Here is a 24,102-nt window from a genome sequence, read left to right as displayed (position 1 = left end):
CTTTACCCTCTGCGGTGCAGGGGATGCATATGTGGTGAGCTATGGGTTATTGCCACGGTTCCTCCCAAGCTACCTGCAGTGGCATGGGAGTGTTTCTGCCCCAGGGACTTGGACTCCCTAGCTGCTTCTGCTGCTGTGGGCGCCAGGGTTGTCTGCCACTCCCTGCCATGTTTCCTCACCCTCTTCTCTATGCCAAGTGCCAGGACAGGTGTGGGGATGGTACTGGCTGGGAATGGCTTGCGTGGGACATGGGGATGGGAAGGCAGAGCAAGGAGAGGGAAAGGGAGCCAGGAAAAGGAGTACTCTGTCTTAGAACTGGGTGGCAATTTCTATCTTGTCTGACCTACAGTCTTTAAGCAAGATCATTCATTTCCATGCAGGAGGCATATGTTTGGGTGCTGAGGAAAAAATGGACTCTCTGTATAAAAAACAAATTGTGAATCTCCTCTTGTGCTACCTTGTTCCTTCAATTTGAATTAACCTTACCTGTAAAATGCCAGCTGCAGTGCTACTTGAATGTAGGCATCTGGGCTAATCTTTTGTTTCTTAATAAATTCCTTTCCATAGTTCTCAAACTTGTAGGCAATAAAGTCCAGATTTTTTACTATCCTAGAAAACAAGCAGAGGCGGTTACTGTGGGGGCAGATGAAAGAATCTCATGTTCCATTTCCGTTCGCAAATAAAACCCAGAGATCATTTCCTGCCTGTACCCACTTGGAGGTGACTGGGCTCCTGCTCTGCAGACAGTCCTGGCCTTTGGTAACTCGTTCCTAGTCAGGGACTTTTATTCATACAGGTTCTAGACTGGGCTTACTTTCTGCAGCCTTAACATGAGCTTTGGCACACAGGTCATTCTGTTCATTTGAGTAAAATACCTTTCTTTTTTCAACATAGTGTTTCCTCTCCTGAGGCCAAAGCCAGGGCCTTCGTTGTTCTTGACAAATTTCTATGAGATTTACTAGTGTGAGAAATGGTGGATTTAAAACCTGATGAAGGCTGTAAGCTCCTTGCAAGTTTCGATTTAAAGGATTACTACCTTTATTTAAAAACAAAAAGGAATTATTCTGCATCCTGAATGTTTTCCTACTCTGATGTATGCTTCTAGCCGCTTTGAAGACAATGTGTTAATTCCCTATAGAGAGATCACAGGCCTCAATGTTGAGGTGAAATAATTTGAAAAAAAATCTCTCATTGCCATCCCCACCCCAAAGATTATGCAAATCTTTTACAGTCTGGAAAACAGTCAGAAGAACTAGCCGTTGTAGTAGCAACATGGATGTAAACAAATTACATTCCTGAATTCAAATTGTTAATTCAAACCAGTTGTATTCTGCTGTCCCATATATGTATCCCCATTGCCCTGACTTCGGCTTTAGTCAGGTGAAACCCATAAAGTATATCCACAAAAACAGAGGACCTGCACTGCTTGCATCCTTGCATCCAAGACTCAATTGTTTTTCCAGTGGTCTTTAGCTTTCCTAATATTTACATGGAAGGAAAACAATGATAATACAATTCCTGAATACAATGAAGTAGCTCCAGCCCATGAGGGTGCCATCCTGCAAAGAGATGCTAGGTATGTCCAGCTTGGGAAGATGAGGAGAGGGAGGGTGGGGAGGGCCCTCTAGGAGGAAACTTGTGCCTGCACTCACTGTGCTGGGTAGTTCCCAGCTTGCAGTCATTGCTGAGAAAAATTAAGCATCTGTTCTACCTTTGGAGTTTTTCTGCTGATGATGCCAAATGTGCCTGAATTTCAGGAGAACATTTCCATCTTAGTCTCCGTGGAGCAGGAAGCTCAGTCACTGAATCGGCTCGAACTAATTTCTTGGAGCTTTCTTTCCTGTTAGTATGTCAGAGAAAAGTCATTAAGGTCACAGGAATAATATGCTTGTTAAATACTGCTTTTTTAGCAAGTAAATGACTGGTTTCCAACAGTTGTGTGGGTCTTAGTGGCCCTGTGCATCAGGGGGAATTTGCCACTGGCAGAGGCTTCGCGGGGACTGGAGTGGGTACAACAGCTGTACTGAAAGAGGACTCACATGTGCTTGAGCAAGTGTTCAGTGCACTGCACCAGTACGATGCCATCGAAAGGGGAATGTTCGCACACGGTACCGCAGACTCCATCTCTTCCTACCACAAACTAAGCAAGGAAAAGAACAAGTTGAAGATATATAGGGAATAAATAATGTTCTGGGTAAGTTACCCATGATGGCAACCTAACAAAAGATGTTCTGTGGTTTTCTTATTGCTCATACTGGGAACTTCCTTGACCTACAGAGCAGTGGGTGACTAAAAGACTTATCACAGGAGACTTTCTTATCCTGTGAATGGTGTTGCATTGGATCCCTTTCATGCTGCTGTTTTGGACCGAGTCCTATGACAATCTAAATTTTAGCAATTCCCATTGGAGTATGGAACTTGATTTAGCATCTGCTTTATGGTAGAGAAAACCCATCAATAGAAAGACAGTCTGGGATTCTCTTTCCACGTTTGGGGACAGTGCAGCTTCTGTATCTGAGAAGTTCGTTAAGATCACATTTTATTACAAATATCATACCAAATGAGCAAGCTCATCCTTATTTGAGAGCTTTTTCATAGCTTGTTTTACTGTCCTGCTTCCTCTTTACTTTTTTTGGTGGTTTTCTTCATTTCCCCCTTATTTGTCTTTGTTCCGGATTTCATAGAATACACAGGATATATAACTGGTGATACTTAACCCGCTGCACTGTAATTCTATGATACTTCCATGCAGTTGGCTACTTCTGCATCTCAAACAAAAGCAGATGTCTAGAACCAAACTGCAACTTGTCTAACATGTTTCTTGTCCTTTTCCTGGACTTTTGCCCCCATTTCTTTTGAAGTGTCTTTGGCTGGACTTCTCCCACTCAGCTCACTCTGCACATTTGTATCACACATATGCATCACAGCATGTGTGATGCAAAAAGTTTACCTGGACATTTTCCGATGCCTTACTGCAAATTTGAAGAAGAATATAGAGAGAAAGAACAAGTCCTACTGTGAGAATGGCTTCCTACATAATCTGTGTTTGCATGAAAGAAAATGAGATCTCTTTTCCCTAAGAATTTCTCTTTGCCTCTGAACTACTTCTGGCCTGAATACATCTGGATAGACGAAGCTCTCCCATGTACTATGCAAATTTATTTGCTTTCTGCTACCTTCTGGTAGTAAACAAAAAGAAAATCTTGTTTATTCTCTTCTGCTTCAAACATTAAACTAGTGGCCTTGCAAATAACAGGATTCTTACTAAAGACAAATGGTTTGTTCTTTAAAAACATAGCACTGCAGTCTGCTAATAATGGCATTTGCAGTGGCATAAATCAGGAATGACTACTGAAATGTATTTGCACTGGGGTAGGTCAGTGCAAGTGAAATTAGTTTAGTGGTTTCTCTTTTCATGTTGCTGTTCTTAGATATGGCAAGTGCAACAAGCATTGCGTAAGCAATGTATCAGTCGGGTTTTTTTCAATATTTCATGAGGTGTCAACATTGTTGACGGTGTGAGATTAATACATTGCTTTACCCTGTGTCTATTGCAAAACGTGAAAATAGCAGTGCAACACTTTCAGATATGACAATCAAAATCTGATTGGGAAAAAGGCTGGAGAAACAATACTTCCAGGAAAGTCTCAACAAGGATGTCATTAAATGAGTAAACAGTCTGTTACGTGAGAACTGAATACCAACTTAAACACATGCTAAATTATAAGCAGTAGTATTTCTAGGACATCAGAAAAATGTGTGAGCAGAGAAAACAGAGAAAGCTATCATGCTTTTCTTTTTTGTTCTGGGATGCTAGTCCAGCATTTTTATTTCATTTGATTGAGTGTAATTAAATGTATACTATTTTTTTTTTTTCATCAAATGTCTACCTACCTGTGTATCTGTCTACCTCCTCACATGCAAAGGGCAACTTCAGGGAAGGTGGAAGCGTACCTGTGTTGGAGAAGGCCCCCACCACTGCCAGTAAGGCAGTAGGTCTGCTTCCCTTGCCTTCCAAGGAACAGCACTGTTCACACCAACCCTGCCTTGGCAGATCCTGACACCACCTTCCCCTCTCTCTCCTGCTGGATTCTCAGTGGTCCCTACCGTAAGGAGAACTGGAGTCCTTTGCCACATGCAAGTAATATCATAGTACTGTAAAGTTTTTACCTGCATAGGTTTGTCGTACCACCGATTGGCCCCATTTTTATGGTAGCCTCCCCCATGTAGCAGTTGCAATGCCATGTTTGTATCATTGAGTTCCACGCCGCTTGGGCTGTCCAGGCACACCAGGCATATGCACCGTTCAATCATGTCAAGAGAGTCGCGGTTAGTAGAGTCTGGGGATGAAAGAGTGAAATGTTCACATCCTCTTACCTATAGTGCAGGACTGGCTGGGGAGCCCTGCTGCCTTGGAGAGCATTGAAGATCTGACCCTGGCTCTGCAATGAGCTGGTGTCTGCAGAGCTCTCTCAACAGCAGAACGTCTCAATGCAAGGAAACGTTACACCGAGGCATTTGTTCATGTGTTAACTTTTGCAATATCTCTGTATATCTTTTGTATGATTCAATAATACCCACTTTCTTTTTCTGCCTTTCATTTCCTGAAGTAATTATATTACAAAATAGATCTATTTTACTCTTAAGGCCAGTAATGCTTGCTTATTTTATACATAACACTTACAGAGGGGACAGGTGGAAAATAGAGAATTTCAGAGCTCACGCTATTGCTGCAGTATTCTGCTCTGGAACAGCAAGGCTGATACTGGTTTTGTGCTGTTCTCCCATGAAAACCCTTTTCTGGACAAGCACCAGCAGGGCCTGTGTGGGTTTTTTTTGTGTTCTTGTATTAAAATTCTCTTCTCTGTCTTGTCCCTGATCATTTCTTGTACTTTAGAGAAATAAGCCCTGGACTGGGTATATTGCCTACATCACATGAAGAAACATCTGTAGATGAGGTCGTGAGGTTTAGGTTTTGAACATGGTATTGCCAAAACTATGGATTGCCACATTCTGCTTTCGTCCTATTGATACTGTACTGCTGAATAAAATGTACTTTTTCTGACTCGCTCTCTCTGTTTCTTTTTCCTATCCTGTCACTCTGCTTCTAGAGGTGGACTACAAAGCCTATTTTTACATTGTCCTCAGTGCTTTACTCCTTATTTATCATGTATTTATGTAGGGTTTTTTTCTCAGTTTCTTTAACTCATAAGTATTATGAAGGCAAAGGTTTGTTTGCTTCTGAGGGCCAGTTCAAGGCACAGGAAATGTTTAATTGTGAGCGCTTAATATAGCTTTTAATTGAAAGGATAAAAGTGTGGAACCTATAACAAGAACTTGTTTTATTCAAAAGCGTATAACCTTGTTAATTGCTGTTAAATGATTGTTAAGAAGATAAAGGAAAAAGGGCTTTCAAACATCAACTTAAAGTTTCTTCTATTATTAGCAGATCGGCTTTCGTCTGCTGATTTTGCTAGATTTTGGTGAAAATGTTTTTGTTTCAGAATGTTCTTAACTAAAGATATTAATTCAGATTGATCAAAACTTCTTGCAAATCTGTGCTAAGTTCAACAAATCTGTGCTCAATTCAGGAGACGGTTTTAGCTGAAGGAATGGAAAAAATATTTGAAATTAAACAATTCTGATTTGCATTTGAAATATGAAACCATTTCAAAATGTACTTTTTTAGTGTTTGCAGATATAAAAAGTAGCTTGAGCCTCTGAAAGAACAGTATTTTTCAAAGTAAGATAAAATGTACCTTCCCAAATTGCATTGAATTGGCCAGTCAGCTTTTAGCTAGTTGGGGTTTTTTGGGTTTTGCTTTAAAAAGGAAAATATGAGAAGACAGTTCTGAATCAAATTTAGATATAGTATGTATGGGACGGCAGCTCCTACAGCAGTAAGAATTAATTTCCTCTGCTTAGGAGAATAAGTTAGTTCTGCAGCCTGAATGCAGTTGAAATACTGAATGTGTTTATAATCAGTGATGGCTGGGTTTATTACGATTTCTTTGAAATTTTCTCACCTAGAAGACCTATCCTCTACTTTTAGGTCTATGCAGGCCCATGTAGATGTATCTCCTTCATAACCTCTGCAGAGCACTGCATAGGTCTTCTCTGTCCGGAAGCATCCTCTTTCCCTGCCCAGTTCAGAACGGTTGTGGAGTTACCTCTTCTACCCCACACTGCTTCACTGGAGGCTTTTCTCTTCCTTTGTTAGTTACTGTTGCATGAACATTACACCACAGATAAGAAAGGGCTGTGAATAATCGTGTATCCATGTGTAACAACAGTGCATGATACTCTATAGAGGAAATGTGCTAATACGAGTGGTCTAGGATGGGATTCCTGCTTAGATTAGAGAAGGCTCACATCACGATGCTGTGATACTTGCTAGTGCAGAATATGTGTTTTTCAGCTGCAAAACTGAGTTGGTTTACTTCCTCATTAAAATGAGTATTTCAGCAAATGTCAGGTAATCCAGAAACACTACAGAGATGGTTCTGCTAGTTTTTGTTGATTTGTCTTTTTTCCTTCAGGATGATGTAGGTTTACAAAGATGATTTTGCTGCAGGTTTCAAGGTATTCACTGTTTTACTCAAAAGCATGACATGAAAAGAAATGATTAGGCGTTTATCTCAGTGTTCTTTAAAATAGGGAATCTTTTTTTCCTCCTGCTTGAAAAAGAAAATACAGGGAGGGGAGGGGAAAGCCTGAAGGTGAGACTGATACCATATAATAATGCTGTAATAATAGCTAAGACTCTGACTGTGTGTATCTATATAAAGTTGTTATAAGCACGGATAAACTTCAATAAGAAAAAGGAAGCTCTTCCTTGGGATGATAAACATATTTTGAGACTATTGGCAACTCTTGTGTATTCCAGGGTGCTGGCAAAACAGCAATATTTTCTGTAGCATTGCTGAACTAGGGATAAAGAGAGGAGTTAACATTTTTTTCAGGGAAGGAAATGAATACCCAAGTCATCTAAAATGGCAGAAAGAAGGTGTTTACATCGCTTAGCTTCAGGGTAAAATATATAAAATGTGAAGTGATAGAGGTGACTAATCCCACCCTTTATTTTCATGTGTTTCAAAGTCAGGCATTCGAGTCCAGAATCCAAGACAGCTAAATGCTGCCTGTTGTTGGAAGAGAAAGAGAACTATCCCCAGATAATAACTGGTGTCACCTTTCCTAGATATACTTATGATTTGGATGAGTCAGCCCTGGTACTTTCTACTTTTCTCCATTGACTAAAGAGAGTACACAGCTAGATTCAATAGGTGTTGAACTTGTAGATGCCTTTGTTAGATGAGATGAAAAATGTCTAATAGTTGCCAGAAGTTAAGAGAATACATCATTCCTATTGGTACAAAATGGGTATGAAGAAAGAGACAAATCACAAAATCTGATGTAATGTAATTTATGTGATGAAAAACAGAGAATGGAGTGAGAGCTATTTACATGGCGTAATGCTTAAACATACACAGCCAAAGAGTCAAACCATATCTGCTGCTTCCCTGGTAACACATATCTGAACACTGACAGGTACTGATTTTCCTCCTGCTAGAAAAATTCAGCAGTGAGGTTGCACATTCAGTCCTATATTTGCTCTAACGTTCACTCCCAGCAAAGAAAGGCAATGATGGTGAGTAGGAAAAGGAGAAAGATGATGGAGAAAGCTGGGATTGCTGCTGCTAACCTTTCATAAGGATCGTCCTGGCCTCTGCCCACTCTGTTCTTCCGTCTGTTGTCAGCAGGCCAATTGGAGGCATTTCCTCTTCATTCTCTGCCATTTTGGCTATCTTTTGTAACTGAGTGAAAAGATCTCCCTCACTGAGACGACGGAAATTAATGACAACATCCAAAACAAAAAACTGCAAAAAAATGACAGAAGTCAGAAGAACAGTCACAGATGAGTTGGACCCTTACCAGTCCAACATTTTGCTTTTGCCTGGGTGGGTGCTGAGATACTGAAGTCCTGCCTGGAGAGCCAGGCCTGCAGACAATGGAGCACAAAACCACTGGAGACTGGCCCAGGGCTCACCCCTCCTATGCTTTTGCATCAGTGTAATGCCAGTTGCTACAGGGGACTTATATTTTATGTTGAGCTCAAATAAAACATACCTTATTTGAATAAGCTTAAGAAAACCTGAAGAGATAAAATCAAGAACTAAATAACTTCCATGGTTTTATTTGTTTAAAAATAACTTAGAGAATCTAGAGAACTTCCAATTAAGGTGAAGTACAGGATTTTCTGCAAAAGGGACCACTGGGATCTACTCTTCATTCCAAGGGGGTCTGCAGGCACAGCTCCAGTACTACAAATAGTTGAGCTGGGCTAAAAGTTGTATTCTGCCCAGCCAATATATTCTGCTGCTCAATGGCATTTATTGATTGGGGCAGATTCACCCTAATGCTTCCGTAATTCTGCCTGCACCTGTGCTAACTTCTTCAGGCATAGCTTAGCCCCGCCCCCCCCACCCCAGGATGGTGGTATATATGCCATGTGTTGTGTGCCAATACTTGACTGTCAAGAGAAGAGCATTTCCAGCAAATGCACTCTAATAAGACTTATTTTCCTCTGTGGTTTCACCTCTGTTTAATAAACATTTTTATTTGAATGAGAAAGCAAATGAATTCCGCCACATTCCTCCTTTCTGCATCACTGTACTTGGAACACAATGTGGGCTAAGGACAAAAATGCTGCAGAAGCATCTTTTGGAAATATTGACAGCGAATGCTTGGTAAGAAGCGAGCTCATACATAGCACGCTAACTGTGTTTCTGAACAGTGATTAGATTAGGCTCTTCTTGAGTGAATTTAAGCAAACTAAGAAATATAGGTAGGTATAAAAAAAGAACACTCATTTACCTGATTGTTACAAGCAACAATGATGTGCTCTGGTTCTGGCATTACACTGCTTTTCTGGGCCACGAGGGTATCTTTGGTATGTCCTGGAAGACGATAGGAAGAAAAGAGTCCATAGTATTGCTTCATACAGAGAGGATGACCAGACAGCTGTCCACGAGCAAAATCAACAGGTAAAGCATGGCTGGAGAGAGAGAAGGAGAAAAACAAAGCCAGAGGGAGAGAGGGGAGAGAGAGACAGAAAGGAAAAGAAATCTAATCTGTCCTTTGTTCTGTTACAATTAGATCAGGTATAACACAAATTGAATAATAAAATGAGATTACAGTATAAGGGAAATAGATGAATTCCCATACCAAAGTTAAATACATCATTCCTGGCAGATTCATGCATATTCATTAAGCAATTGCATTATCATGTAGTGGAAATGGAAAGAATAGCAGGTCACAGGCAGCTTTGCAATGTGCATGGGAAACCTGCCTAGATGGGACCCCGGAAACTTGCCAGGACGGAAGTCAGCAGAACAACTGGAAAAGACATAGCACCTTGGAAAAAAGTCGTGATGAAATTCACTGCAGATCACTGTGGCCCTGTACTGTGCAGAGTGCTTAGAGAGCGTGTGAGGGGGCCTTACCTGATGCACAGGGATGACTGGGGCAATACTGAGGGCATGTCTTTTCCACAGGGCCTCACCCATGTGCTTAGTCCTTACTTATACCTATGGGGGAATACGTGCTGAAAACCTATTCCCTTGTTATTGGAAGGCGTGTAAAAACAACACCTCCTAAAAGGCTTCTTTAGTGGCTAGCAAAGAAGTTATCACAATTATGATTATGGATTGTAAAATATCCCACTGACACTGCAGCAGGAAGTAATGGTGCTATTGCTCCGGAGAGGCTGCACAGACCACAGAAGGAAGGAGATCTTGTGGTGCAGGGGTTTTCCCTCAGCAAAAGAGGATGAAGCTTCCAGCCTGCCAGAGCAGGGCAGGGGCGAAGAAGCACGCAGGGAGAGTTACTATCATACAGCTGATACGGGGTAACCTTTTATGCTACTTTATCTTGTTTAACTGTCTCTTTAGAACTGTTGCAGGTCTAAACCAGGGATATTCACTTCAGTTTCTGGCTCAGACTCTCTGTATCACTTATTTCCTTGTACAGGTGCTTTTTTTTTTTTTTTTTTTTGTTCCTTATCAGAACAACAGAGTTAGTAGTGTTCTCCTTCTCCCACATTTTGCATAATGCAGAAATCCTCTTATATTTAACAGTTTTAAAGAACATCTATGATGATTGAAAATAGTGGAATAACATGGTAGATTTAGGTTAGACAATTTTAGCGGTTAAGAGAGGGATTATTAACTCTGACTGATGGCACCAGAAAATCTTGTACTGATTTAGATGTCTGTGTAGATACTATAACTCTTTTGTGTGAGCAAGTTTGGTGTTGTTTGAAATATTTAGTCCCAGCAACTGCATGGAATACCTGAACAGTTAAAACAAAACACCTTGCTTTATGCTGGAGTATTGTGCATCTTCCTCGGGATGATCCAAGAGAAGCTAGCACTACTCTTACCAGTAGTAGTCCTTAACTGCAACGAGGAACTGAAAATGTTACAATTATGGTGTCCTCATAATTATACAGGAGGGGTGATCATAGAATCATAGAAAGCAAACTAATAACAATATGAGGACACAGTAGTGAGGATTTAAATGATTATTGATTTAAGACAAGCAAATCTGATCACAGGAGTGTTTGGATCTAGAGCAGTGAGGTCAAAATAATAAGAATTCAAATGATCCTTTGTTTGAGCAATGTGGCTTCTTTACCTCATCTCAGATGCTGTCATATAAGGATGCAATGAACTACATTAGTATGCAATAGTACTTCACAGCATGTCAGTGCTGGTGCGTGCAGTCACATGGCATATCTTGGACAAAAGGATGTGTTCTTCAATAAGTACCTCTTCTATACTTTCTCAGTAGTTGTCAGACTTTTGAAGTGAAAAATCAAACAGCCCTTTCCCCTTTCTTTTAGCTAATTCATAGATGATAAGGACTTTGTTGTTTGAATATGGACTTTGCCTTCGTCATCCAAATAAGCATTGGTTAAAGCATATCACATAGGCCTCTTGTATTTCCCAGACAGGAAAATGACCCCTTCCTTAATATGGTGTAGTGTCTGTTGTGCTTGGCTCTCCATTGTTTTTATTCTTCGGGGAGCAGAGATTTCAGCAGTAAACTTGGAACATACTAGATGAGGTTAAGAAGTGCACTGTAATGAAGTGCTGTTACGAGCTACCTCATACATGACTTAAAGAATCATGGATTTCCCCTGTGTTTATATTCAGAAAGTAACAATGGCATAAGTAACTTCTTATTTTTACTAGTCACTGAACCAGCCTGTTTGTGGTGAGGCTTCCTTCTCCTAGTGAGATGTGTTCGTTCTTTTTTGGAGAGAGAGAGGTGGCGGGGGCTGATGTTGTAAATGGAGGGTACAGTATGTGGAGGGGGTCCTGGCAGGTGTCCGGTGCCAGTGAAGGTGTGCAGGCTGTGTAACAGCAATCGTGCTGCTCTTTCGGTCTGGAGAGCACAGATGTCCTGGTGTGCTCTCAATAGCTCTGTTAGGCAGATTGTGTGTGTCCTTTGGGCTGCACTGTGCGTGCTAGACTGACGACTACCAGGCATCAAAAAGAATCTTTCTCCAACCTGTTAGATTGCAGTAATAAGGCAGAAAGTGCATAAAAAATTGCTGAAGCGCTTGCATTTAAGCATGCTGAAGCCCCAGCCCTTCCAAATGGTGGAGAGGTGCAATGCAGCATGACTTTGAGCATGTTAGAGCACCCTTAAATTAGAAGCCCTGTAGATACTTAAGCAGCAGCTCTCCTTTCAAGCTACTTACATGTCCAGTAAAGCTTTATAGTCTTGCACTCCTGAAATGAGATTGGCAGCAAACCTGCAAGTAGCAGATAGAAGTGACATCAGTCTTTTGTCATTTGGCAACACTGGGCTGTTTCTGAGAGAAAGAGGAGAGCCTGAATGATTGATGACACAGCATAAAGAGAGAAAGTCTTCTGGCTTGGCAAGAAGAGCCCCCACCCCCACCCAAAACCTAAATTAATTCATATCAAGAGAAGTGTGAAATCCTAGAGATGATCCCTTCAAATGGTTAAACGGACTACCACAGAAGGAAGCCTGAAAGCCTTTATTTAGAGAATGGGAACAAAGGCTGAATATTTAATAGAATCCTTAACATGAGTTTCCATATAAATACTCATAACCTGTCCGATTTATTAGAGTACTTCCTGTCCTAAGCAGATATTCTTTCTCTAGAGCTGTGGACAGGTGTATTATTTCCTGACACTGCCCATTTGCACTGAGTCTGAATGGGAGGCTCTGAGAAAAATATTTCCTTGTTTAAAGCAGGTGCATTAGGAAATGCAAAGTAGAGGTTTTTCGAGAGCTGTGTGCACAATAAATTTCGTCAGTAATGAATGGAAGCATTTATAGTTATGTTTAAAGTAAAGTAAAAAGATACATTTTCTGTCTATGCAAAATGTTAAAATAACACATATGGGCTTTGTGAAATATGTTCCTTTGATTCGTGTCAATATGGTGGTAAGGAGCAGGGTGTGCCTTATTTAAGAGAAGTGATTATCTTAGTTTAAGATCTCTGTGAAATGCAAAAACATAAACTTGCGAAATTCCTCATGATGCTGCTGACCGCCAGAGTGATACACAGGATGCTCTGGCACTGCAGAACAAAGAGCTCTGGTGACAGTTCATCGTGATGCAAAACGAGATAAAAGGAAATGGTGAAAAGGTAGAAAAGGATGGAGAGCATAGATGCTGGGAAACTCTCTTCAGGTGGTCACCTTCAGCTCCAGGATTTTTCAGTCATTTAAAATATCCTGTGACAATACTGTTAATAGCTGCAGCTGCTTTAATATTGCTACTGACACTGTTGTACATATGGGTTTGGTGTGTATATTTTCAGTGCACAAAGTGTTATATCAATCGGAATAATGTGGGAATCAATATGGAATGTGGGCCTGTGCCTGCTGGAGCACGGCTTCTAGCTGGAGATGGCCTCAACTCTGTGCCGGAACAGGCCTTGAAGCAAAAATTGTCAAAGAAAAAGCTCTACCCAACTGTACAGCTCACTCTTGCAATCCTGTTACCTTAACTCTCATAAACCTAGGCAAATGGAAACAACAGAGAGCGGAGCTGGGATTAAAGATTGATGGCTCAGGAAAGGACCCTGGGATCAGCTTGTTCATAGAATATAAAGAAAAGACTAGAAAACCAGTAAAAAACCAGCTACTCTTTAATTCATTCTATCATGAAATGGAAACAGGAGTGAAATATGAAATTCCCACAATGACTAAGAATTTATTTGTGAATCTTGGTGAAAACATTGCTAAGTCGTTACATGTGACCAACTGTTATGTTTGTGGTGGAACAAATCAAGGTGATAGGTGGCCATGGGAAGCTATGGAAAGTAACATAAGTGATCCCCGAATATGGAAGACTGAAAACATTACAACAGAAGGTAACAGAAAGCAACAATGGATACTCCAAACAAGTATAATTGGAAAGAGCTGTTGGCAAAATTTAAAAGATGGTGGAAGGCAAGTAGGTAACCTGGAATGTGAAGGGGGATACTTATGGAATGAAACAGAAATAAGTGGGACAAGTGGGGAAACCCACTAAAGATGAATAGGAGATTTAGAAATTGGACTGAGGGACAAATATACCAAACGGGTGGAAAACTCCTGAAGGACATTATTGGATTTGTGGCAAACTAGCCTATGCATATTTGCCAAAAAATTGGACAGGATCCTGCATACTGGAACTATAAGACCCGGTTTTCTTTCTGTTACCCATGAGTCGGGGAGAGCAAATTGGGAGTTCAGGTATATGCAGAAGCTACTGAGTTAAGAGAAATGCGCCAAAAACGAGAATTACAAATTGGGAATTGGAAAGATAATGAATGGCCACCTGAAAGAATTATTTCCTATTATGGACCAGCCACCTGGCAGAAGATGGATCTTGGGGTTACAGAACTCCAATATATGCTGAATAGGATAATAAGATTACAAGCAGTGCTGGAGATAATAGTAAACAAAACTGGGGATGCACTTGGATTAATTGCTAAACAACAAACCAAAATGAGAACGGCTTTGTATCAGAATCGCCTAGCCTTGGACTATTTGTTGGCACAAGAAGGAGGTGTATGCGGAAAATTTAATCTTAGTAATTGTTGTTTGGCAATTGATGATGACGGAAAAGTTATAGATGAACTTGTAAAGGAAATGAAAAAAGTAGCTCACGTCCCAGTTCAAACTTGGAATGGAATCAATCTAGGAGAATTAGGGGGATTTTTTGGAAATTTCGTGAATGGTGATTGGCTAACCAAAATTGGAATAGTTATACTAGGAATATTCGGAGGATTGTTAATAATTCCATGTTTGATACCTTGTGTCATTAGGCTAGTACATTCGGCTATACAGGGAATGCAGATATCTGCAGTACCTGTTAATTCGGAAACACAAAAAGGAAAAACTCATTCCCTGTTAGTAATAAAAACAAAAGAAGCCAAGGGACCGACACCTATTCAGCAAGTGTTGACACGATTGGAAACAAAAACACGAATCAATACCATCAAAAAAGAAAATGAGGGATTGTGAAATATGTTCCTTTGATTCGTGTCAATATGGTGGTAAGGAGCGGGGTGTGCCTTATTTAAGAGAAGTGATTATCTTAGTTTAAGATCTCTGTGAAATGCAAAAACATAAACTTGCGAAATTCCTCATGATGCTGCTGACCGCCAGAGTGATACACAGGATGCTCTGGCACTGCAGAACAAAGAGCTCTGGTGACAGTTCATCGTGATGCAAAACGAGATAAAAGGAAATGGTGAAAAGGTAGAAAAGGATGGAGAGCATAGATGCTGGGAAACTCTCTTCAGGTGGTCACCTTCAGCTCCAGGATTTTTCAGTCATTTAAAATATCCTGTGACAATACTGTTAATAGCTGCAGCTGCTTTAATATTGCTACTGACACTGTTGTACATATGGGTTTGGTGTGTATATTTCAGTGCACAAAGTGTTATATCAATCGGGAAACTTATGCAAGTAAAAGGATTTACTTGATCTAATAAAAAGGGGGGGGCTGACAGAGGGAATATAGAAATACTAACAAAATCACATAAGAAGGTATATATTAGTTATTGTTTAAATATTAAATACTAACAAGTTAATTGTTTAAACACTCAATACTAACTGCTACACTAACTGCTGTATGAATTATTGCTTGCCTTAATTAAAGTGTGAAGTCTCAGTCCCTGCTGGCTGCCCAGGGAGGAGGTTGGTGAGAGAGATAAGAGAGATGCCAGCAAAGTCGTAACTCAGGACCCACACATCTGTAGGGAGGAAGGGAGACAAAAACTAGCCTATGTGGGCAAGATAAGGACTAACAAGAACTACAACCAGATGTCCACTCAAGGACGGACCAGGCTGGAACCGGTTTGGTTCTGCAAACGCAGCCAAATCGGGAATTTTAGAGAAGAGGTGAAAAGTGCACAGTGAGGAAGACCTACGGCCTTCATCCTGAAGACCCCTGCCCACGTGAGGAAGACCTCCGGCCTTCATCCTGAAGACCCAGGCCCACGACCATCAGGAGGCGTGTCGAGGAGGAGCCTGAGGCGGATCCTGAGGCGGGGACTATAGAAATGATCTCATGGGAAAAAACTGACCTTTTTGGGGGGGCTATGAATATGTTTGTATAAATACAAGAAAAACTGCCACGGCGGGTGTGCGTCTTGGTGGAGCGGAGACTCCCGGCGCACCCAGCGCTGTTTGCTTGCCTTTATTCGCTTAATAAATTGTAAACTTTGATTGGAGTTCTGTTTGGGACTCACTCATTTATCACAGGCTTCAAGGTTCTGGCTGTTTTATAATAGCATAAATTCACATGCAGTTAATTCTTTCAGTAATGAGCAGCTAGAGAGTGCTAAAACAAAGAGGAAAATTGCACTATATGAAGGTAGATTTGGTCTGGTTTACTGTTTTAAAAGGAGAAAATGTTTTGGCAAAGGCTGAAGAATGGAATCCTGATTTAAGGGTGTCTAGAGGGGTATATTCTGTGCTTGGCTAGTCGTTTACCTTTTCACTTTTTAAATGATTGTAATTGCCCCAAACAGCTCAAAGGAGAAAGGTCAGTTCAAGGCTGGGAAGGATGAGCCTGAAGGAAACTGTTCTTGGGGAGGAATGATTTCTGAACTCTTATTCTTAGATCCCCTGTGTTTCTGATGCTCTTTTGGGCACCTGAGAGGGATAATTTAATGCCAGCGTGGCCTTTTCAGTTTGCAGGGTGAATACCAGTCATAGCAATGGCATGTTAAATATTGTTTTTCTTTAAACAATGTGTTAGAATTTTTTTTTCTGACAGAAAACAATAATTTCTTTTTTCCATCGTAAAATGGTTTATGTGAATTATACAATGAAATGCTTTGCAAATATTCCTTTAAAAATTATAAATCTCATTACATTTTTAATGCAATAAATTTAATAGTAATGACACTTTTATTTCTGAATATCAGTATGAGTAACCCCAGAAACACTGCCCTCAGTAAGCAGGTCTAGTAGGAAATCGTTTAATGGTTACAGCCCTTATTTTTTAATGAAAGTTGATTGTCTTTTTGCAAAGCAGTACATTTAAAATATCCTTTCATTTAGCAAAAACTGTAAAGTCGTAGTACATTACCTCAGCTGATCATTTACATCCTTGAAATACTGACGAGCAAAGATAATTGCTGGGCTGGAGTTGACTGGAAGAGCTAGCCGGTTGTTGAGGTACATGTCATCCAGCCAGTAGTTAAACACCTGAAGGAAGGGGACATGAAATCTTAAAGCTATGCTCACCACGCGGGAGGCAGTTTGGGAGTGAGGGGAGCAGGCTTGATGCTCCTGTGTCAGGCATGGGTTCTGATTAATGGAGCTGCTGAGCATTTTCAGTCTGGGCTCCGTGACCTCAGCTCAGCTGAAATCAGCCACAATTCCATAATCCTATTTTTCAATCAATGGCTATTTACAGTGTGTTCCATTAAAAAGTAAACAAGCTCCATATCGTGGTGATTTGGGTATTTTGTTCTTTGCTTCCCTGTACAACAACAAAAAAAATGATTGAGTACAACATGCTAACTGCTGACTCTTGAATAGCGGTTGGGATATATTTAAGAGATGGACGGAATTTTACTAGCAATGGCTTTCCTCAGGGGGCTTCAAATATTTGTCAATGATGCCAAGATGCTTTGTTGTTAGCCATCAGATACTGTCCTGTAGCAAGACAGAGTGGGGAAAATAATTTGCCGAGACTAATGGTTCGGTCCTGCAGATACTGGCGTGTGGATAGGGCCCCAGGAGAATTTGCTCTGTGTCCACTGACACAAATGTAGATTGTTGATGCTTGACTCAGACAGACCCACATATTAAATTTCTAACCATTTTTATTGAAAACACAGATGTACGGTAACCGCATCCCTATATGTCTGAGCAGAGTTTGAAGAATCATTATTTGGAAAATGAAGGCTTTCATAAAAAGATCAAATGGTCTTTCTGAGTTTAGCGGACATGCTTTGCATATAGTAACTATAAACAACAAAGAAATTATGCAAAAATAATTATAAATGCATGCATCAGTTGAAAAAGTTTTCCTCTGAGATATTTCGTTGCTGTTAGAACAGATGCTTCCGCCACAGTCTCTGGAGTCTTCAGGAGAACAGGCTAGAGCTGTACTCCTAGCAAGTTAAATTCCAAATAAAAACATTTCTAGTTTATCTTAAGAATCAGGTATTTAATTTTAATAACCAGTATCTAAAATTGAGACATTTCAGAAAACTCTTCTACGTCCTTCCTCTGTAATTTTCATGCTGTAAGTGGTTGAATGAACAGTTGTCTCCTGGAACACTGTTTGTTATCAAGAACACTATTTAAGCGATGGTTAATTTAGCCACCAAAACCATGAAGTTCTATGATCGGAATAACAAAAAGAGATTGGGCAGCATTTAGTGGAGCTGTCAGACTGTGGCAATAAGCAGTTCAGAAATTAAGCACTGCTTTTAAAATAAAAGCACTGCCAGTACCATAGCCTTTTTTTCTGACAATAGCAGCAATTTGATGGAGTTTTCTTGTGGGTCACACAACTGAAAAGTTAAGGGAGAACCACACTTCACTGACATCAGTGGCAAGCCTGCAGAATTTCACTGAATCCATGAAACCATTCAGTGTCTCTCTTCCTTGCTGGGATGGAAGGACTTCAATAAAATCAGTGTTTCTAGTTTTCAGCTGCCATATTCTAATGTGGTTAATGCAGGCAGGATGAACAGTGACTTTGTGGAATGAGCAAATCTATTTTATCTACGGCTTGTTTAATTTTCTGTCTTGGGAAGCAGAAAGCTTGACTTTTATAAAGGCTGAGGTCTCGGCATGGTCTATATGGTAGATATATATATATGTATACATATGTGTGTATATTTGGCAAAGTAAATACTTCAGGGTAACTAAATTAGTATGGTGTGACGATGAATGGCAAATATTAGTTTAATTAAAAAAGAGTAATTCCTATCCTGAAGTTTCCATTCCAGAATAATTCGACTAGATCAGAGCTTTGACTAGATGGGTATGCAAGGCACTTTTTATAGCCCTATCAGAAAGCATTTTTCATTTTAATAAAAACTTGAAATTCTGTTATTAAAGGGAAAGGAAGAAATTACATCCAGAAAGGATGTAATATAGTGCTTCTTATAGGTAGAGCTGACATCTACATGCATGCACCTGAGATGCATGAATTTCCTCATTTGTGTCAACAAACTGTTGATCTGAAAACATAATAATTACATAGATTTTGACATAGTTTGAAAATTCTAGACTAATTAATATGTCTGAAATATTCACTCCCTTTGGTAGAATCTGATGTGACCCCTCTTTGCATTGACTCACTAAAAGAAAGCAGTGGTCACATATAAAACATCACAAAGAGTTTGTAAATGAGCATCATCCAACAGAGCAATCATTGTTCTCATCTGCATTTGCTTACCCAGTTTGTTGTCTTTTCCCTTCTTTCCTCGAGGATTTGCTGCAAGGATTCCCCTAAGCCTCCTGCAATTCCAAACTGCTCCACAATGACTTTCGTCTTTCTAAATTGCTCCTCTGGCACCAAGTGTTTCATGCATTGTAGGTACCTGCATAAGGTCTGTTGCAGTGGTGGGACAGGAAGTTTTGGCACTGTCTAGTCATAAAAAAAAAAAGAAAGATTAGCAAGTAATTCTACTTGTTCCCAAACGGCCCTCTTTTTTTTTCCTCTTCTTTTTTTTTCTTCCTGTTTCTAATTAATATATTGGATCCCTTTTTTTAATTCATTTATCTGGTTTAGCAGTTGAGGTACCTGATTACTGCAGATGTCATTTTATGACTTCAGTGGAGTTTCATTAGGTCTTAAAGTGCCTGGATTTTCGGACATAGTATGCAGTTGTATGCAATACTGAAGCAGTGGTCAGTAGCTCTATTTGTAGGCCTTTGGCCAATGAGGATTTCAAATGAATAGGCCAGGAAACTAGTGGAAAACAGGAAAATATTCCTTGGTAAAAATTCTAGAAATCCTAGGACAAACAGACAAATAGGCATGATGCAAAGATATAATCTGAGCTGGACTCCAGGAAATCTTCAAATAGATTTGAGCATAATAAAATAATGTATTAAGAGAAAGTATTTAATTAGTAAAGAAGTGCATTTAGCTTGTGATCAGTAAAACTGTGGGCTAATACTTGTCTGATTGGTAGTATGACTGGTTATAAAATTGCAGAAATAGAAAATGTGCAGGTCCACCTGTTTATTAGCACTCACTACATACAATACTCAATAAACCTGTGTTTTACCCTGCCAAACCTCTGCTGTTGGCCAGTCTAGAACGCTCTTAGGCGGCTTGATAAAACATTTCTGTTTATCCTGTTTGGAGCAGGAAACCAATAGTATCTGGGAAGAAAACAATCTCATGCTGTCCATGCAATTAAGCTTCCTTTGTTTTTTAATGTAGAATTAACCAAGTGAAGTGTAATTAGTAATTTAAAAGCCAGAGGAGTTATGGGGGCAGTGGCAAAATCAAGCAAGGAGGTAATCCATGAAAGACTGGTAAGTTGCAAGAGGCTGTGATGTTCTAAGCATGGTTCCTCAGGATGTCTCCCAGTTGAGAAACGGTCATCCAATTGAGCTGTGCTTGTCCCTTAGTGACTAGTGTGGACCATAAACTTTTGAAGGGTTTATTTCTTTAATTGGATTTTTGCCTGTCTCCTAAAGCAGGTGAAGTTCAGATTTTTTTACTAGCTCTTGATGTAATAGACATTCATTTTCACAGGTTCGCAGGACCATAGCGTGATTTTGCTTGGAAGAGATGTCTGGCAGTCATCTAGTCCCACCTGCTACTCAGAGCAAGGCTAGCTGCAAACTCTTTTACTAGTGCATGCAGGGAGGGAGGGGGTGGAGAAAGTGCTCTGAACAGAAAGCAGGGAGTGAGGTGTCCTCTGAACTCAAATACCAGCTCTGCCTTTTGACATCCACAGAAAAGCCAGTGCTGCATTATGTTTCCCTATCTAGAAACTGCAGATTTCAGCTACTTATAAAAAGTGTCATAGCATTACCTGTTATTAACGGAAATGCAAATCCAATTTAGCCTGTAATGCAGCCTGGATCTCAGAAATAAAAGAATGGTAATTCTACAGTTTCAAGCTATGTTTAGTCAGGCATAGCTCTTCTGTCACTGATTTCCTGCTCAGTGGAAATAGATGTGCCAAATAGTATTTCTTTTTGATACCTGGCTTTGGCTCTACCTTACTGTATAGGTTACTGTACAGTTCATGACTCTGCTTAGGAAAAAAGCTTTAAAACCAAGGGGTTGACCACTTATAGGCATACACATCCCCAGCATCTTTTAAACCAGCTGAAAAATTAATCGTATGTGATAGTTTGATAGTTCTGTACTACTAAGAAATAATTATATGCCATCTCTGACTGTGTAGTAATGCATCTGCATTGTGTCATAATATTTCACCTTCTGGAATTCTTCACATGATGTTGGGTGAAAGTGTGTATTTGGATATGAGAAGCACTAATGTTAGATCAAAGTTCCTGATCATAAACTGCTGCAGGATAACTAGTGTTCCCTGAAACAAAGAAATCAGCTCTGGCACAGAGCTTGGTTTACAGTTATTATATTAATTACTTTAATTTACAGCATTAAAAGCTGTTAAGTCATCTATCTTCAACCTTTTTTTTTTCTTTTTTTTTAATTCCCCCCTGGAAACAGTCACTTACTGTCTCATCTTTACTGCATGTATCTTTCTCTTTCTTCTGCATGTTTTTTTCTACGACAGGCATTCCTGCATTTCTTTTGATATCTTTTGTTGAGGACAGAAATTGAAGCCACTTGGGGGCACTTATAGAGCCTCACGCCTCAGTTCTGGAAATAGAAAAGATTTAAAGTCCAGTCAGTACTCATTATTTATAACCAAAATGTACATAGGGAGTATTCCCTGCGCAAGCATACACAGAAGCTTCAGAATGCAAAACTGAAGAGAAATAGAAGTACAACATTCAAAAGTAGCTGAACCGAGCCCTGTGGAGATTGCTCTGACATTGTTTGTCTCATTTCGCTATAAATTTCTTTATCCAGAACTATCTGATGCACATAAATGGTCCCTTCTCAGCATGGTTTATTTTATCACTCTAATTTGCTTTGCAATGCATTGTGCCATGATCTGCATGCTTTGTATTAGTGTTGTATGTTAGCTGGAGGAAAGAGGTGACTTTTCTTTGAATGTACTTACGTCGACATAGGTAATAGTAAGGTTGCAGTTTTCTGTCTAAGGATCTTACATGTCCTCCCTTTACCATTTTATATGAAAGCACCACAGTCTTTAAATGTATTTGTCATTGCACAGTTCCATGGACACAGTGAGGTGCTGTGATGTCTGCATTAAAGATGTGGAAGCTATGGAAAGGAGCTTAATGGACATGTGCCTTTTCCCTGCAGGCCCGAAGCTCACAGGATGCTAGTGCTTTGGGGCATAGCTTTGGGCCAGGGGACCCTGTGAGCCTGCCTAGACTAGCAGGCTGCCAGTAGGAGCACTGGGAGGGGTGTCATACACTGCATTTGAGCCGCTGCGCGCACCAGTCTTTCCAAATAGCATATACCTATTCAGAAAGATGGCTTAACCTGCCGAAGTCACAGGGGTCATCTGTGACAAAATAAATACTTCCACTTGTGTCTCTCTGGTATTGTGCTTATCCTGGTTTTCACTCCTAAAGATGTAGTCTTACTCCTTTTCTGTACAAGAATAAGCTATATGGCACACGTACTTCTTCCGATATAATAGTGCCCACACCAAGCAGTTGTCCTTCAAGTACAGTGGTACAGCTAAACCATAGTGGGTTCTATGGGTTCAGTCAGGTCTTGGTGGATCATCACAGGTTTTTTTTGTTTTTTTTTTAAATTACGTTGCAATGTGTGTATGCAAAATATAAAAGACAATATGTGTTGACTAAGTAGAAAAGAACATCATATTTCCTTTCTGAAACCCTCAGGCCTATACATTCAGGGCACTTGAATTATTTCTACAGCAGCTTTTAAGAACAATTTGGATAAAAATCTACAGTGTATGAAAGTGAGATGAAAAGTTTTGTTTAGCGATGGGCACAGATGGCTGTGTTATTCCTCTCCTGAGGATTTGGCTGGGCTATTCCAGCCTTGCGGCTTCAGCATGGCACTGCCAATGTGTATGTGGTCACTGACACCTTGTGTTGATCCTGTCCCCTCCCTGTACTGCACCGGCTGCCAGTGGAGCCATGTGCTGTGAAGTAGGCTGTATAAGGTTGAGAGATGTCCCTGGGGCCCTGCAATGAGCCACACAGCAAACTCATGCTGATTTGTCATCTGCTGATGGTTTCAACCCAGGTGAGAGACGATTTCACTCACGGAAAGGCCACATTAACCCGCTGCGCTGCTCCGCTCCCTCTCGTGTGCCACACAGGTCTCATCACTGAGCCATGCACTCTACTCCTAGCAACACAGGTTCAAAGCACTTCAAATAACGGACACGTCCTGTAACTCTTTGAAGACTGTGGCTTGCCCAGTTGTTTATGGGCTGGCCTCAGCTCCTCAACTGCGTTCAAATACAGAGCAGCCATTTTGTCTTCAGAGCCCCTAAAACTGTACTGCCCTAAAGGAAAAATCCTGCTGGTATTCTTCTCACTGGGACTTAATGGATTTTTTTTTCTTTCCTTATGTTTTTTTTTTGTCAAACTGCAATATGAAGTCATGCTGACAACAAGTTCATACTGGCTCTGTGTCTGTGGGAAATGCTGCTGTAAAATCAGTGTGATAGAGTTTGGAGGTGGTAGCCTGAATGATACTTTCCCCTGTCATGGGGATGAACTGAGGCTTTGTCTCTGGTTCAAGCACTGCCAGCTTAGCATCAATGCCCAATCCTGTATTTGCTTAATAAAGGACAAGGAAACTAACACAAGAGAAAATCCTGCGGAAATTCAAGATGACTTCAAAGTTGCTCACTGGAATGGCTGTGAGGTGCATTGTCAAAGTTATTAGGCAAAAAAAAAAAAATAATCCTAGCTGTTTTTATTTGCAGCTGGCTTAGCTGGAGGGCCAGGGTGAGCAGCTTAGCAGGGTGGCTGCAAGTCATGGCAGTCTGGGGAGCTGGATGGCCTTCCCCGCAGCTCAGAGCAGCAGCTCAAATCCACAACAAAAGGCACTGATCTCTCCGTTAGCAGATAGCAGAGGACCGGAATAAGCCCATGTGCTTACAATGGAGTTCTCCGTAAACTGTGGACTCGGGAGGCAGCTTGCTACTGTAACATCGCTGGGGCATGAAACTCAGCCCTCATCTATTCATCCTCACTCTCAGTATTATCAAGAAGATAAGCTTAAAGTTCTCAGGAATCTATCCTTAAAGTTACGAGGAATGTATGCGTTATCAGGAATACATGTGTGAAGCGCCCACTGCTGCGGCCGTTGATGCTACGAGAGGAGCCAGGAGCCGCCCTGTCGCCTTCAGTGAGCTCCCTGCGGGCCGCAGCAGCGGCGGGGCCCGTCGGGAAGCGCTCACGTTCCGCCGGAGGCTGCTGGCGCGCCCCGAGACCTTCCCACGCGTCAGCCCCGGGGGAGTTC

General features: G+C 40.7%; 1 protein-coding gene across 1 annotated transcript in view; it reads right to left on the bottom strand.

The window, feature by feature from the left end:
- The window catches only part of CHAT (choline O-acetyltransferase), a 31,514-nt gene extending 10,218 nt beyond the window's left edge, over positions 1-21,296 (bottom strand). Inside the window, exons 1-10 of the mRNA XM_086616850.1 lie at positions 21,234-21,296; positions 18,964-19,155; positions 16,633-16,751; positions 11,768-11,821; positions 8,875-9,055; positions 7,703-7,877; positions 4,171-4,340; positions 2,040-2,140; positions 1,712-1,840; positions 487-609 (exon numbers count right to left, since the gene is read on the bottom strand). Of these exons, the coding sequence (XP_086472976.1) occupies positions 487-609; positions 1,712-1,840; positions 2,040-2,140; positions 4,171-4,340; positions 7,703-7,877; positions 8,875-9,055; positions 11,768-11,821; positions 16,633-16,751; positions 18,964-19,155; positions 21,234-21,296 (1,307 nt within the window). The remainder of the gene's footprint in view (positions 1-486; positions 610-1,711; positions 1,841-2,039; positions 2,141-4,170; positions 4,341-7,702; positions 7,878-8,874; positions 9,056-11,767; positions 11,822-16,632; positions 16,752-18,963; positions 19,156-21,233) is intronic.
- Positions 21,297-24,102: the final 2,806 nt, after the last annotated feature.

Source organism: Tauraco erythrolophus, chromosome 9, assembly GCF_009769465.1.
Source record: "Tauraco erythrolophus isolate bTauEry1 chromosome 9, bTauEry1.pri, whole genome shotgun sequence".
NCBI lineage: Eukaryota > Metazoa > Chordata > Aves > Musophagiformes > Musophagidae > Tauraco > Tauraco erythrolophus.
Note: the sequence above shows the minus strand (reverse complement) of the source record. Positions and strands in the feature narration are given on the sequence as shown.